This window comes from Scomber japonicus, chromosome 5 (assembly GCF_027409825.1).
Source record: "Scomber japonicus isolate fScoJap1 chromosome 5, fScoJap1.pri, whole genome shotgun sequence".
In the NCBI taxonomy this organism is placed as follows: domain Eukaryota; kingdom Metazoa; phylum Chordata; class Actinopteri; order Scombriformes; family Scombridae; genus Scomber; species Scomber japonicus.
In genome coordinates, this window is record NC_070582.1 from 11,339,710 (window position 1) to 11,355,387 (window position 15,678).

At 36.9% G+C, this 15,678-nt stretch overlaps 1 protein-coding gene across 1 annotated transcript; it reads left to right on the forward strand.

The window, feature by feature from the left end:
* The first annotated feature begins 4,245 nt into the window (after positions 1 to 4,245).
* Positions 4,246 to 13,265, forward strand: saal1 (serum amyloid A-like 1). The gene is made up of 13 exons (XM_053319705.1): positions 4,246 to 4,354; positions 6,043 to 6,242; positions 6,846 to 6,947; positions 7,585 to 7,668; positions 7,787 to 7,866; positions 7,960 to 8,019; positions 8,115 to 8,230; positions 8,418 to 8,580; positions 10,981 to 11,063; positions 11,191 to 11,376; positions 11,811 to 11,968; positions 12,111 to 12,203; positions 12,922 to 13,265. The coding sequence occupies exons 1-13, from the start codon at positions 4,351 to 4,353 to the stop codon at positions 12,997 to 12,999; spliced, it is 1,407 nt and encodes a 468-aa protein (XP_053175680.1). The 5' UTR covers positions 4,246 to 4,350; the 3' UTR covers positions 13,000 to 13,265.
* Positions 13,266 to 15,678: the final 2,413 nt, after the last annotated feature.

Sequence of the window (15,678 nt, forward strand, 5' to 3'; positions counted from 1 at the left end):
GGATCCACAGCATTATTCAACATGCAGCTTGCAATATGTTTTGTCAGTTTGCCCACATTCTTGACTTTGACTTCTTTATCAGGCATTCATGTAATATTCTTAACCAGAGCCTGTTAAACACTTAAATTATATTACTTACCATTAAAACAATTGTCTTGTTTTGCTTATTTTAACTATGGTATTAACTAAATGCTAAAGTGATGAAAAAAATAAACTCATTCAGCTTATTCCACTGAATTTGGAGTTCATGTTTGTTTTAATGCTTTATGAGACTGAGCTGCATTATCTATACTGATCGCAAAACACATAACACAGGATATGAACTGGTGTGACTGTACTACATCCTTGATTACAGTCATGCTCTATCTGCAGCGTCTCATTAATGTAAACAAGACTCTCCAACTCTCTGAAAATGTCATGATGATAAATTTATGTCAGTTAATTAAGTTTAAGTTAATACTTGAAAAACCTTCAACCAAGCTAACTAAACGGTAAATTTAACACCAAAAGTGAATAGATACATGAACAGATGAGCGTATGTCATGTGTGTATAATGTATTACTTGATTATGGTCCAGTCCCATCTCAATCAGTGTGAACAGGGATATGATCGATTTTCTTTTCAGTGAAGTGTTCTAATACTAATAATGATGATGTGATGGTTATAATAAATAATAATGTAAAATAATAATAACATAAATCAAATCATAACAATACAAGTGCTAAAGAGCATAAATAAAAGTAAAAACAAATATACCCGGGCACTGCGCAGAAAGTTACATTACAAAACTAAAAGGAAAGTAGAGATCTCATCAGTCATTATGATCTGACAGCTGGTGTGAACCAACGATGACCTCAAACTGTGACTGCTGAGGCCAGAGCCTGCGTCACCCTATCTGCCATCTGCTTTGCATTTGATAGACAGGTGGATCATTAACAAACCTGATATCAAAATTGACAAGGAATCTGTGTTTCCACCAGTTATTTTGGTATTCTCCAGCCAGGTATAATTTTTCTTCCAAATTATATTCACAGTAAGGCTGAGCAAAGGGAATACACTACATATTGTGAGATGATAGAGAATTATTTAGCAGATATTTAGATTTAGAGATTTAGATACAAGTTAACTAATGACATCCTTTTAATGTGTTTGATTGTGGATTTACAGGATTTTCTATTGATGAGATAATTATGTGGATTTGTCTGATGGATAACACAAAATAAACATTTTGTACCCAGTTACTCTATCTATGAACTCTACCTACTTCTCAACAGAGGAAATGTATAATGTTACATTGCTAACACAACATAAAATTGAATGTATTTTGGTTTTAGTCATAATACCTGCCAGTATTTTTTGTTTTTGTTTTATTGATTCTAATGTAATATAGAAATACAGAAAGCATACAATTATTAACCATTTTTGAAAAGGAAACAAGGCAATTTCATGCTAAGTCATGTGGAAAAACTGCTGTCACAACTTGATGAAATTAAATACAAAGTTTATCTTGTACACAACTTCTGAAGTTGAAAATACAAACTTAGGAATTCAGCTTAAAGGAAGCAATCAAGGTCTAGTGGCAGGTCTCTTCAAACTACACAGATTTTGGGGCAACAGTCTTTATCCTTCAGACTACTTGATCTCAGGAGAATCTTTAGTGCTACATGCACCAGTAAAAATCAGCCTGCTATAGCAGAGGATATCACAGAGGAGGAAAAGGAAATGAAAAAAACAACATAAAGTGCTCCATGTGCTGCCAGAACAGCTTTAGTGCAAAACAAGAAAGAGAGAAAGAAGAAGGGGGAAAAGCATTCATGAAGTTTGTCATGATTCAAGGATACACAAATGCATTTAAATGAGAAACACTGAACAACACAGCTTAATTTATTTACAAGAAAACTCCACAGAGAACCTTTCAAATGTAGAATGACAACATGTTTTGTCAATCTGGTCACATTCTTCACTTTGACTTCTTAACTGGGAATTCTTATAATATTCTTAACCTTTGCTTGTTAAATACATAGATTATGTAACTTCCCAGTAAAGCAATTGTTTGTCTTTCTCAATTTAACTTTGGTGTTAACTAAACGCTGAAGTGATGAAAAAATAAGAAATTAATTAATCAAGGAATATTTTTATTCCACTGAATTTGGAGTTCATATTTGTTTCAATGCTGTATGAGACTGAGCTGCATTATCTATATTGGAGGTCACAAATAACACAGGATGTAAATTGAAGTGACTGTGCTACATCCTTGAACACAGTCATGCTCTATCTGCAGTGTCTCATTAATACAAACAAAACTCTTTGTAAACGCTCAGACTCTGAGACAATGTCAAGAAGATGGGTTTATGATATGTCAATAGTCACTGTGTTTTTAAATCCAATTTAACACTTGAAAACTTTTCTTTAGAGACATACACAACATATAAGTCACAATATTACACCAAGTTTACTAAACAGTGAACACCAAAATAATACTTGATTGGTAACAGATGAGTGCCTACTCATGCAATGCAGTTATACAACTTAGGAGGTTATTCATTACTCCAGCTGGTGGATTGATCTCTTACATGTCACCACAAAAGCTGTTCACTTACTTGTTTTATCCGATTATATCTTTGAAACAAACATGGATTTATTTTTGCACGCTCTCAAATAGCTAGTCACTGGGACTCCTCCAAGTGCAAACAGGGTTTTGGGCCACTCCCACAGATGGACAGCTGCAAGATAAGGAAGTTATATAGTTCTTCCTGGCTGGCAGCATTTTCTGTGTTGATTCAGGGAGGATAGTGGACTCGCCAAATTACTTCAAGACAGTTCTGATTGGAAGCAGGACTATTCAAGACTTCATAATCCATATTGACATACTACTATTATATTAGCACGGTCTGGCGTCATTTCTGAATAGACGGACTGACTGTCATGCTTGAACACTTGAAAAGTATGACTCACAGCAAGGTAAATTGGTTAAATCCATGAATGATTTGCAGTATTTTTCCACATTCAGTCAGCTGAGGCCAAAAGAATGATACAAAACCTACAGCATCCAGTCTTAACCGTCCAAAAGTTTATGAATACCTTACATTTTATTTTAGATTTGATTTTTAGTGTGTGCCTGTTTTATATAATATATATGCAGACTAAATAACACTGAAGAGTTTAATTTAAAATGTGTTGTTTTAATGGTATTAGTATTCTAATAACAGGTACAGTAGTAATTTGATGTTTTTGGAAAGACTGATGAAACAATCCCCACTCCTTTGTTGGGTTATGTGCTATGTGATACCTCTTTTGCTGTTTGCTTTGCATTAGAGTAAGATTGTTGATGTGCATGTGTTTTCAAAGTCAATGCTACATGTATTGCTGTTATACACAAGAATATAATAAGCAGCTGATAGCAAAACACAAAGTAATTATAAAGGATGCAATTGATGATGGTTATTTTCATTATGGATTAATTAATCATAATAAATTATTATGGATTAATGTTTAGATTATTTTTCTGTCACAACTTCCCAGCCATGGTGACATCTTCAAATTGTTTTGTTTACTCAATTGTCCAAAACCCAACGTTTTAGTTTACTATCATAGTTGCAATCATGGATCTTTATACACAGACTATGGTTACAACTGGTGAATTGTTACCATATTTGCCTCTTTAAAAGCCTTAACGATTAAATAATTATCAAAATTGTTGCTGTTGTTCATGACCAACATACTTATCATAAACATACTAAAATGTACTATACCTATACTATCCACAAAAGCCTATTTTACATTAAGCAACAACTGGATGTCTTACTGAAAGAACTGGTTTACTAGTAGCCTATAATAGTCATGCTAATTCAGCAGAAATCCAATGGTGGATTTACTAGATTAAAATGTAATTTTATACATTTTTTAACTGTTAAATTTACAGGTTGTACTGTAAAGATGATTAAAGTACCTTATACAAAATAAGCTTTGTATAAGCCACAACAATTCAAAGTCTATTCATTGTAAAGCTGTTTTAAGTTCAAATAAAATGTAGGCCTATCACTGAAAGTCTTATTAGCTTTTTGTTTTTGTTTGTTTGGTTCTTCATATGATTATATTCATATCATATTGACATGACCCACCCTGTGCACAGCATGGATGTGCCAATACCCTGCAGGTGGCGCTGCTCATTTTAACTCGACGTCTTCCACCACAGTAACAACGACTGCATGCAGCGACCGCGCATGCGCAGGCCGACACTTGTGCTAAATGGAGGCTGTTTGAAATGTCGCCTGGAAACTCTCCTGAATAAAGTCAGCAAAACACGACTTCATTTCATGTTTATCCAGCTAGTTACCAGGAACCGGCGCCATGGGTGAGTCGACATATTGGAAGATAATGAGCATGTAGAAGAAACACGAAGGGCAAATTAACACGTTAATAACGAGGTGTTTTAGCTGCATGCTCAATTGTTTACTAAATGTTTAACGAAGTTTGCATCGAGTCAACAGCACCACAAGCTACAGATGTCAGTCATTAAGTTGAACAAACATCTCCAACAAAAATGAAGTGTATAACTAGTGGTTTTAGGACTTGTTGCGAGGCTTTAAGACTGCATTAGTTTCAGCTATAGGACCAAATGAGACTGTGTTTGGTTTATTCCAGTGAATTAAATATCTGTCCAATTGTTACACTGATGCTGAAATACTTTATTGGATTATCAACATAGAGCTGTCCTTCTTAATGATATGCAGCATTTTTCAAGTCTGTCCAAAATCAACAGTCATGTGCCCATATGATCACTGAAACAGGTTTACCTCACTGTAATCATTCCTAATGTTCAAACTGGATGTTAAAGGACCTCCTTAAAATGTGCTGTTAATCTAAGTGATGGGGAACTAAACCCACGGTGTGTCTACACAGATTATCTGAACCTTGTATGAGGCTTCAGAAGTCTGAGTTAGTCATATCAAAGAGGATATCTGCAACATTTACAGTATTTTTGGCATCAAATTCCCTCTTTGTGGTTAGGATTAAGGTACCAACACTGTAATAGATACGTATCCAATACTGACCTAAATAGCTGGATCTGGTATCGGATACCATTATTTTAATAAATATTTTAGTAAACCTGCATCTATGTTTTTATTTGTTAAATTTAATATTACAAAGGCAAGAAAAGCAACATTTAAGTAAAGCTTGATTTTGCTTTATAGACAAGACATACAGTTTATTTATTAAACACTGGTATCAGATAGGTACCTAGTGGTAGTTAAGTCAATACCCAAAGGCAAGTAAGGCAAGGCAGCTTTATTTATATAGCACATTTCATACACAGGGGAAACTCAAAGTGCTTTACATAAAAACAAAATATCAGATGATTTAACAGTAAGAATTAGACTCTTAAAAACATACAAAATGAAACCCAATTATAAGAAAAAAAGAAAAAAAGCACAATTGAACAGTAAAAATGGGAAACATTAAAACATACAATTAAAAACAAACAAACAAAAAAAACCCAATTATAATAAAATAAGTTAAAAGAGAAAGAGAGGGGGAAAAAGAAAAAGCTAGACTAAAATAGAGCATAAAATATGAGAGTGCAGCATAAAATAATGATTTACATAATAATGATTAAAAAGACAACAACCACAGTTTGGTTTTTGGTTGTTTTTGTTTTTTTAAACGTGCCCACTCAGGGCAACAGTTTTATAAAGCTCAAGTATTGTGTCAGTGTTTCATCGGTGAGTCGTAGTGAAAGTATAACAACATTAAGAGGCTGTAAAAAGACTGTAGCGTTAAACCATTTCTACATGATTTGACTCATTTGGACAGCTGAAGCTTCATATTGGTCTAGGATGAATTTTAAATGCATTTAAAGTGCATTATGAAGGGATCTTCTAATGATCAGTATGAACAGGAGGAATGACTCTGGCAAGAAGAACACGTTTCAATGTTCAGACTTCTTGAAAAATTGTCAACCCATCTCCTATAAACTCTATAACAGTGTAATGCTGACTAACTCTAATCCTCACCACCATTTTTCCTTTTTTTTTCCTTCAGACTGTAGTATCGATGGTGTTCAGGAAGTGGAGAATGACACATCTTCATCTCCAGGAGGGACACGGTCTCCAGTAATGGACCGTAACCCATCACCACCACCAGACGCAGCCGATGGAGAGGAGGATGAAGATTTGGACGCCATTGGAGACACTGTTTACAGCAAGCATTGGCTTTTCAGCACTCTGACCCGCCTCATCCAGGTAGGCCAGCTGTTGTTACCAATGTCAAAAATCAGGCTTAATCAGTACCTGCTGTACATAATCTTTAATTGTCTGAAAAAGCTTCTGCCTTTTAAATTTGAGTTGGAAGATTGCATGCTGTCATAGGTCTCTCTCTGTAAATGTGTAAACATATCTACAATATCTATATTTAAATGGGAATGGGGACAGTTGTGACAGGTATTCATTCACACTGACAGGAGTTTGATCCATGACCTGTATTAAGTGGTGTCACGCTTTTTGGGCCAAAAATCAGCCTCATTTTTAATGATGATCCAAAACATTATCTAATCAGTTGAGTTTCCTTTTTATAAGTAAAATCCACACATGCTCTTCTCCACTTAAGATTTGTTTCTGTGCTTATTGTACCTCTTAAATGGCCAAAACTAGAACAATGCGCCAGTTGGGTGCTGCAGCATGTTTACTTGCCAAAAGACACGTTCATAGATTAAAGCAATAACAACTTGGATGACATCAATTAAATAAGTTAGAGTGATATCTTACAGTTATTGCTTAAGTGATGCCCACATATCATTATATCACTATTTGCTGTACAGTCCATTGTAAAGTGGTCATGTCTTTCAGATGGTCACAGAGCATTCAGATCAGGACTCTGAAGGTCAGATGCAGCTCACTGATGATGATGAGGAAGATCTGTGTAGAGTTTGGGACATGGCAATGGATAAGGTGGGGTGCTTTATCTTTGTTTAATCTGCTTTACATTCATTAGGTTTGTTTACTAATCTTTCCTTTTGTGTTTTACTTGTTTAAAGGGCCTTTTGGTTTGAGTCCTTAACACACAGTTACTGAAATCTTTAATGAACAGTCCAGGTTTGATAGCATGAATAGTATTTGTGGAGTTAATGACAATAAAAAAGACAGCATATTTTGAATTGGTGGTGGAGGTGATTTACAAAACATTTGAGTAATTAAAAAATAAAATGAAGAACAAGTAAAATTTGAGTAATTAACAAAAGTGTGCTTCTTGTGTAAAATATCTTCATTTGCTGTTTAGTTACTGGTACACCCGTATACAAATAATCTAGGTAACATAAGTTGGTTAACAAGATTTCACATATTTGCTTCAGCTTTTTAAGTCACGGTTAATATCACCATGCTTTGGTTATTTGAATACACCAACACATCATGTTTTAACCATTTCTACACTCTGTGGATTCAGGATAATGGGGCACCAATTATTAAATGTGCTGCTACTTTCTTTGTGTCCATCATTCATATTGAATTGCCAAAGAATCATGCCATGTGTTATCTTGTAAAGGTTTCCATATTGACTAATGACTGTCACTTTACCACCTGTGTGTAGGATGTGGCTGGTTTTCTGCAGGAATTCAAAGCCACAGATATCCTCCTCGGAGTTATAGCCAAATCTCGTTGTCCACGTCTTACAGTGAGTTGTGCCTTCTGTGTCAAAATATAGGATTAGTTTGCTATGTGTATATTTGATGACATACTGTATTTCAGGGCTAAAATAATCTATTACATGTCTTATTTGATCTGTTCTTTAGGAAATTTGTGTGGGAATTCTTGGGAACATTGCTTGTTTTCTGGACACTTGTGTGACCCTCAGTCAAAATGAAGACTTGGGGTGGGTAAAAGTCAATCTGTTTAAGTCCTTAAATTGATCCTATGCATTGTTGTGACTCATTTTGGTTAAATGCAAGCCCCTTTGTTTCCACAGGGCTGTGCTGTTGCTTCTTTTTGGAGATACGGATCCTCCCACTCTTCTGGAAACAAGCAGGTGACGTTTGCATTTTTTAGTGGATGTGAGATGGTGAGACTGACAGACAATGTTCATCTCTCTCTCTCTCTCTCTCTCTCTCCAAATGTTTGCAGATTAGTGTTGACGTGCGTCTCTCAGAAAGACGTGGGATCCATGTGGCTTCAACGAATACAGCAGCATGCATCCGTGCGCTCCAACCTCCTTTTCATCATGTGCAGCTCGACCAACAGTACTTTGCCTTTTCCTCCTTGTATTTGCATATCCTGTATAAACTGATGAAATGGTAGTTGTGTATAAATAACAAAATGATGTTTGAAATGATGACCATGATGACATTCAAATACACTATATAGTCCCTTGAAGCTACTCTGCAACCTTTTGTCTGCTTCCTAAAATAGTTTCTGTGTGTTTTACAGCGGACCTGCTTGAGAAAGTTGGAGAACTGGTTGACAAACTGTTTGACCTTGACGAGGAACTGATGAAGAGCTGGGTCACAGTTCAGCCAAGTGAGGAGGGTGATGAAGGTGAAAGCCGCCTGGACGTGGCCTCATGCCTCCTTGAAGCAGCCAAGCAGCTTAGGTAGGAATTTGAAATTTAAATTCCAGAGTATGTTAGTTTGTAGTGTTTGCATGTTTACTGATACGTGATGGCGTGTAGAGCTGCAGTTCCATCAGTATATTTAAAACCAAAAATAAAAGGCTGCTAAAAGCTTCTCCCTTCTGTAACCACTTAGTCCACATTGTATGTGATGTGCTATTTTGTGTAGCTTTGTATTTTGCATGTGTCCTGTGTGTTTTTTGCTTTGTACTGTCTTTTGTTGTGCTGTTATGTTTTAATATTGACGTACTGAAGGGACTGCAGATGAAATTTGCTATAAGCTAAATCTTGTACAGTACATCAAATGGTAACATATTTAACACTGTACATGTTCCCAGTATACAAATTACTACTATTATATTTACTTTAAATTATGAATAGGAATGTTTTCCACGGAAAGCATTATTAGTTAATGGTAAAAAAATAGAGTAATTGTGTTAGTAACCACATATTAGACAGTCTAAACTGTTTTTGGGATTTTGGATATAAAATCCAGTTGCATAATTGAAAGTACTGAACACATAAAATAATCTTCACTGACTCAATAACTGGTGCACATGTGCTATGTTACCATAATATGAAAGTTTATAATTCAAGGCTCCAACTGTGCTCCAAAAGTAGTGATTAAATCAGTTGAATGATAAACAGTGTTATTGTAAACAGACCTTTAGTGCATATTCAGTATTTTACTGCTCTGTTTTCCTTACTAGTGGATACAAGTGCAGCCTCTTCTCTACACTTACACATGAACAGATTGAGGTTTGTGTTGCTACAGATCTGAATTTTATTAAGAGTTGTTTTAAAGAAGATGAAGCTTTGCGTATAGATCCCAAAAGTCTTGTCAGTTTTACATATTTGTATATCTGTATCTAGATAATGCAATGCACTGTTTGATATTAACATCGGGTCCCGTGCAAGAACAGCAGGTTTACTCATACGAATGTTCAGAGTCAGATTCACCAAATTCTCTTAACTGGACAAATTTGTTGTAAATAATTAATTTCAACCTGATAAATGCCACGTGTTTAGAAGACTGTGTGTGAAGATTTCATCTTCAGCATAATGTCACCAATGAGGTGAAAAGAAGAGTTTCACACTGTAAGAGCTTTAAATCTTTCTTTCAGAAATGAAAGTGATGGTTAGATAATATTAATCCAGCTGCGTTTATTGTGACAGAAATAAAGAAGGAATGGTTTGATATGATGTAACATGCTCAAATGTCTTTCTAATGCAAAGTGCTCCATGATGGGTGGTGGTCAAGGGATGTGATGGTGTGTGACATTAGACCCAAAATATATTATAGCCAGCAGTAGGTTATATTACACTGTTCAACAGAAGATTTTACTGGAAAGAAATGTGCCAAATTATACCAATAAAAAATCATAAAATCAAACAAATTCTCTCACTAAATTGTTAAAACATGATGATAAAATGGTGAACATATAATTTTAAGAATAAATCTGCAGAAAATGCATAAATTCATGGCAGATGAGCCGTACTGCATTTGATGTTGCAGTTGACCATCAGCAGTTAACAGTGATAAAACTGAATTGGCACAAAATCAACCCTTACCAAAGCCGACAGTTCTTCCCTCACCATCGACCACTCCTCTGTCTCCCCCTCCCCTCAGGTTAAGAGTCTGGGTGTCATCCTCGACAGCACATTATCTTTCCAATCACATATCAATAACATCATCCGGTCTGCATATTTCCATCTACGTAATATCACTTGCCTCCTCCCCTCCCTCTCCCCCCACTCCACTGCCATTCTTGTACACAGCTTTGTCACCTCCTGCATCGACTACTGCAACTCCCTTCTCTTTGGTCTACCTCACAAATACCTCCAAAAACTCCCAACTGGTTCAGAATTCTGCAGCTCGGATTGTCACCTGAACCCCCTCCATCCACCACATCACTCCTGTTCACTAGCTTCTGGTCAAGTTCCAAATAGACTTCAAAATCCTCCTGTTGACATTCAAGGCCATCCAAAACCTTTCCCCTCCTTATCTGTCTGACCTCCTCCACATTGCCACCCCTTCCCATTCCTGCCTTCTCCATCCACCTCTCTGCCCCCCCACCCGCCTCCTCACCGTGGCGAGCAGGGCTTTCAGCTGCTCTGCCCCCCGACTCTGGACCTCACTTCCTCTGGACATCAGGAATCTGGACTCTCCCTCTCTTCAAATCAAGGCTAAAAACTCATTTATTTAGAATTGCATACCCCACTTAACTTGAACCACTACCTCACTTTACTCTTTTATCTGTTTTGTTTCTTTTTGTTTTGTGTATTATTTACTGTTTTGTTTATTAATTGTATGGTGTCCTCGAGTGCCTTCAAATAAAATGTATTATTATTATTATTATGAATGTGAAATTTTTTCCACAGATCAGAGAGTCCGAATGGATTAGAGGTTTACCTTCATGCCATCCAACTCCTCACCACCATAGATGAGGGCATTCAGACTTTTGGTAAGACCAATCAACACAGCTTCATATTGTTTTCAGCTGCTGGTGTGTCATCACAGTAGTTTGTTTGTTGTTGTTTACACCATCACATCTAATACATAACTGAAGATGTCACATTTGTTTCTTCTAGCTGCCCCTGATGGACCTGGCAAAGCAGTGTGGGACTTTGTCTGTGAGGTTGTGTGTGAGGACCTCTGCCAGCCAAGTGATCTTCCAGTTGTTCTGCAAGAGCAGAAGGGTACTTTGGTCCAAGCCTTTGCTGTGCTGCTGGCTCTGTACAGATGCCAGGATCAATGGAGCAGCAAAAGTGACACAAGTAAGTTTATTAACAGCTCCACTGATCTTTGTAATGAAATGCACCTTGTAAATAAAATTTTTCCTTGTGAATTTTACACACAACTGCTGCTTTTTGCTGAAAACTGCATTCAAACCTTTATTTTTTCATCGTGGTTGAAAGAGAGGCTCCCCCAAGCAGATATAGATTACACTTCTATCTACATGAATATGATCTATTGAAGAAAAGCTGTGATGCAGTTCAGTGTTTCTCAATGCAGAGCTGTTTGACTTCTAGCTTTGACTTGCTCGTCTAATTTTAATGAAGACAATGCTTTAGCTTCAGGTCTGATGTGTGAGATATCAGTCTTGACCAATAATGATACCTGATCAGGGACTTCCTTCTATTCATCTTTCATGTGCCCCCTCTAATTCAATTAATACATCTGTATGATGTTTTTGTGCTTTTGTTTCTAGGTCTGCCTCTTATTGGGAGCATTTTACGGGTGCTTCAGTACCACAGTGAGTGCACAGATGACTCTACCAGCAAAAACGACACACAGGATGAGCAGCTCCAGACTCTTGCAGAAATCACAGCTGAATTTCTAGCTGACATCTGCAGTCAGATTCCTAAGGTAACACCAAAGAAACACTTTCCTGTTGGACTAGATTGTGTGTGTTGAGATTCTTGAATGCAGCTTTTTTGTTGTTGTTGAAATCATTAAACAAAAAACAAAGTAGGAACTAGATTTTACTTTTGTGTTTTGGTCTTTGTAGGACACAGTGGCAGATTTGGGGAAGAAAGGTCACCTGACGGAGAAGACTTGTCTCACAGCTGTGGGCAGATTACTTCCCAACTTTAAGGCTTCAGTAAGTGATCTCTCCACTGTGGGGTTAAGTAGCGTTAAGCCTTCATTGTGTGCAGTCATGGAGTAAAAGTTATGACATCGGAATGGAATTTTTCATAGTAGCATGAGGATTGAGACACTGCTTTTTTCCCCTGCACACTCTGTAATAACCAACACAAACAAGGCACACAAACACACACAGAGAAATGTTTTACCGAGCTAAGTTATCATCAGGGTATGATAGAATCAAAAGTCATAAAAAAATCAGGCGTTTATGTAGTAATGAACTCTTATCTAATAAATCTAATAAACTCTACTTCAAATGTACATTCTTATCACTGTTGACGTGATTAGTCAAATTATACAACTATAATTAATCTATTAAGTCCTTTATTAACCATGATTAGCAGACAGTTGGCTACAGCATCTTGAATCTTGGTGCTTTTCTCAGTTTTATATTGTTTGGTTTTAGAGACATAATAAGCAATTTTTGTAAGCACTTTTTTTCAACCTAACTATTTAAATGATTGATTTGAGTTAATTGACTTTTATACAAATCTCCATGTTTCCTTGTGAATGGCCTAACCGCCGGCATGTCTGCAAACAGCTGCCAGTAATACCTTTGTTTCACTAAAGTTTTAAGGATTTATTTCAGCGTGTGTGCCAGGTGCGGACATGTGATGGACTTCTATGGAAAATAAATATTATGTTTCCACCCCACCCTTTCTCCTCTTGTGCAGTTTCAGCACCTGCAGTCCATGTTGTCAGAGACTGATCCCCAGTTGGCAGACACGGTGAGAAAAAGGTTTCCTGTCTGAGGTGTGCAGCAGATCAGCGATCAGCGCTCATCCGGACTATCATGACTGCTCTTTATAGAAGCAAACCCCCGCCCCTCCCAAAGAACCTGCTTTAAGTCAGACTATTTGGATTTCCACTGGAAAGATGTCACACCATCATGAGTGGCGGACAATGTGTTGAATTTTCTTCTCTTATGTGAATCTATTATAAGTGTCTGATTGTTCTGTGAATGCTATTTTTGTATTAAGTGATTTGATTTTTTTTTAATTAAAAAGGATCTCTCTCCCAAGAATTTGCACTTCTAAGCTTTTATTGAATCATCATTGTCATTGTGACTGGATACTCAACTTTAACAAATCAGCAGAAAAGTTCCTCGAGAGGCAACTAAAAAAACATTTAAAAAAAAATTAAATTAAGAAATCTGTAGTGTTAACAGTTTAGAGATTCACAGATTTTAGTCAGACTTAAATAGCTAGATTGAGTATCAGTGACAATGGGCTGATCTAGTATGGATACAATTATTTTCATGAATAAAAAATCAGTAAATTCATATCTATGTATTAGTAGTTAGGAAAACGATTAAGTCAAGCTTGATTTTGCCTTTCAACATGAAAGAATGATCCCAGTCTCATCCACACAGTGAGGCGTACATCTTATTAATTAAACACTGGATTGGACCAGTTCTTCCTATCAGGTATCTGTATCTGTACCAGGGCTGAAAAAGTCAGACAAGTGCATCCCTAAAATAGTCATCAGACTATAATGGAGCTACACTCATCAAAAGTCACCATACATTTCTAAACATTTTAATGATTTAATGTTTATTTTTGTTATGTAAAATATAAATAAAACAGTAGTGTGTTTGAGATGCTTCTGTAGTGTCACTGTCAAAACTGTAAATGGATATATCACATCTATTTGACACAAACCTTTTTAAATGATAAATTATGTTGTTTTTGTGTCTATTCCTTAACCATAAATGCATCATCACAATATGTATTTTTATTATAAGTCTTGCTTTTCATATAATTAAAATATAAGATGTATAAGATGAAACCACTTTGAGTGTATATTGAGTCATCCTTCCAAGCATATGAGTAATGGTGCTAATGCTGATGACAACATCAAGTGTTTACCAGAGGGTGACAGTCACTCGGTAAGGACAATACAATCAGATGAAAGGATTGAGCATGGCAACAATGAACTCATTTGGTTTCCAAATGCACCATTTCGCCCACTCATGGAGAAGAGCAGGACAACCTGCGCATTTCCAGCAAGCTTACGAAGGCTCTGTGAATATAGCAGCTTTTTAATTAAAGCTTGGATTGATATGTAGAACACTCTTTCTAATGGAAATCCCGAAATGGTCAGTGTGTATGCAAGACAGAGATCACCCTATGGGAAAAAAAACTGTCTTTTTAATCCTGCTGTCTCCACACACCATCTGAACCTTAACTAGACTTGTGATGCACATAGGTGGCCGGTGCCTTGATCTCCAAGTCATGTCCTGTTTGTGTTGTAAATGGCTAGATGTAATCATGCTTGGCCTTTCAAGATAGCTTGTGGCCAGTGACTTGCACTTTGCTGGGTGCTCTGTCTTCAGGCCACGCTCCCAGGCATGTCATGTCACAGAGATCAAGATGAAGCCCACATGCTTCCTGCTGCCCTGCCAAACTTCATTGTCATCCTGTCAGTCTTCACAACCGTGTGATATGATCTGACTCTGTGCATACAACATAGCAGCCCTTTCCTTACGTGGCCTGCGCTTTCCACGAATAAACAACGCTGAGGCATGTCAAGCCTGTCTGATGCTGATTCTGAATGTCAGTTCTTTCTTTTTCTGTTTAACTCTGCCCACACAACTCACTGTTCTTTTAAATGACCTGACATTTTTGCCTCATGGTGAAAGGCGTCCTATTTTTGTCTCACATTGCGTGTGAAAATTCATATCTGATCAAATTTCTTACGTAACCTGGTGAGAATACTAGACTATATTTCACATGACAAATATTTTTATTTTAATGACGTTCATCAAGTGATATATATAGAAACTACTGTTCCGTGACAAGAAATAGGTTTTAACCTGTGAGGTCAAGAGGTATTTTCTGCAGATGCTTCAGTCAAAGGAATTAAGAGCAGCTCTCTCATGAGGGAAGACAGTCTGTCACTCAACATTAACATAGACGTCACGTGTTTTAGATAAAAGGATTCTCGTGTCATTCCCTGAAATGTTAAAAATAAATAAAAAAAAACAGTTATGTAAGATGTATAATTTTATCACAGATGGATCATCTGAACTAAGCCGCCCTGAGTGTGGAAACAGGCCGTGACACTGGTGTAGTACCTGTTGCTTGGTGAGCAGGGGGGATAATGAAGGGTGAAGAATGCGTGTGCAGTGTCACGTTCCCTCTGCTTTGATTCCAAGGCCCGGCCTCTTCACAACCACCTGGTCAAGGCGTGTTAATAAAGAACCATGATGCTATTGGGTGCAATCAAAGCCCCCTTCAGTTCATTTCCTGAGTTCTGTGGCTTTCTATCTCTTGTCAACAGAATCACAATGAAACTTTCCCCTTCGTGATGCTTAATTATCAAAGACACTGACGTTTCCTGCTCACAGAGAGTGACACAGTGACGCTGCCTTCACTACCGATTCTGCCACTTAAACTAGCTTATCTGTTGTACTGATAAACTCAACACAG

Coding starts and splice junctions, on each gene's coding strand:
- saal1 (XM_053319705.1), top strand. Junction 6,948..7,584: donor GGGACATGGCAATGGATAAG/GTGGGGTGCTTT, acceptor ACCTGTGTGTAG/GATGTGGCTGGTTTTCTGCA. Junction 11,377..11,810: donor GAGCAGCAAAAGTGACACAA/GTAAGTTTATTA, acceptor TTTTGTTTCTAG/GTCTGCCTCTTATTGGGAGC.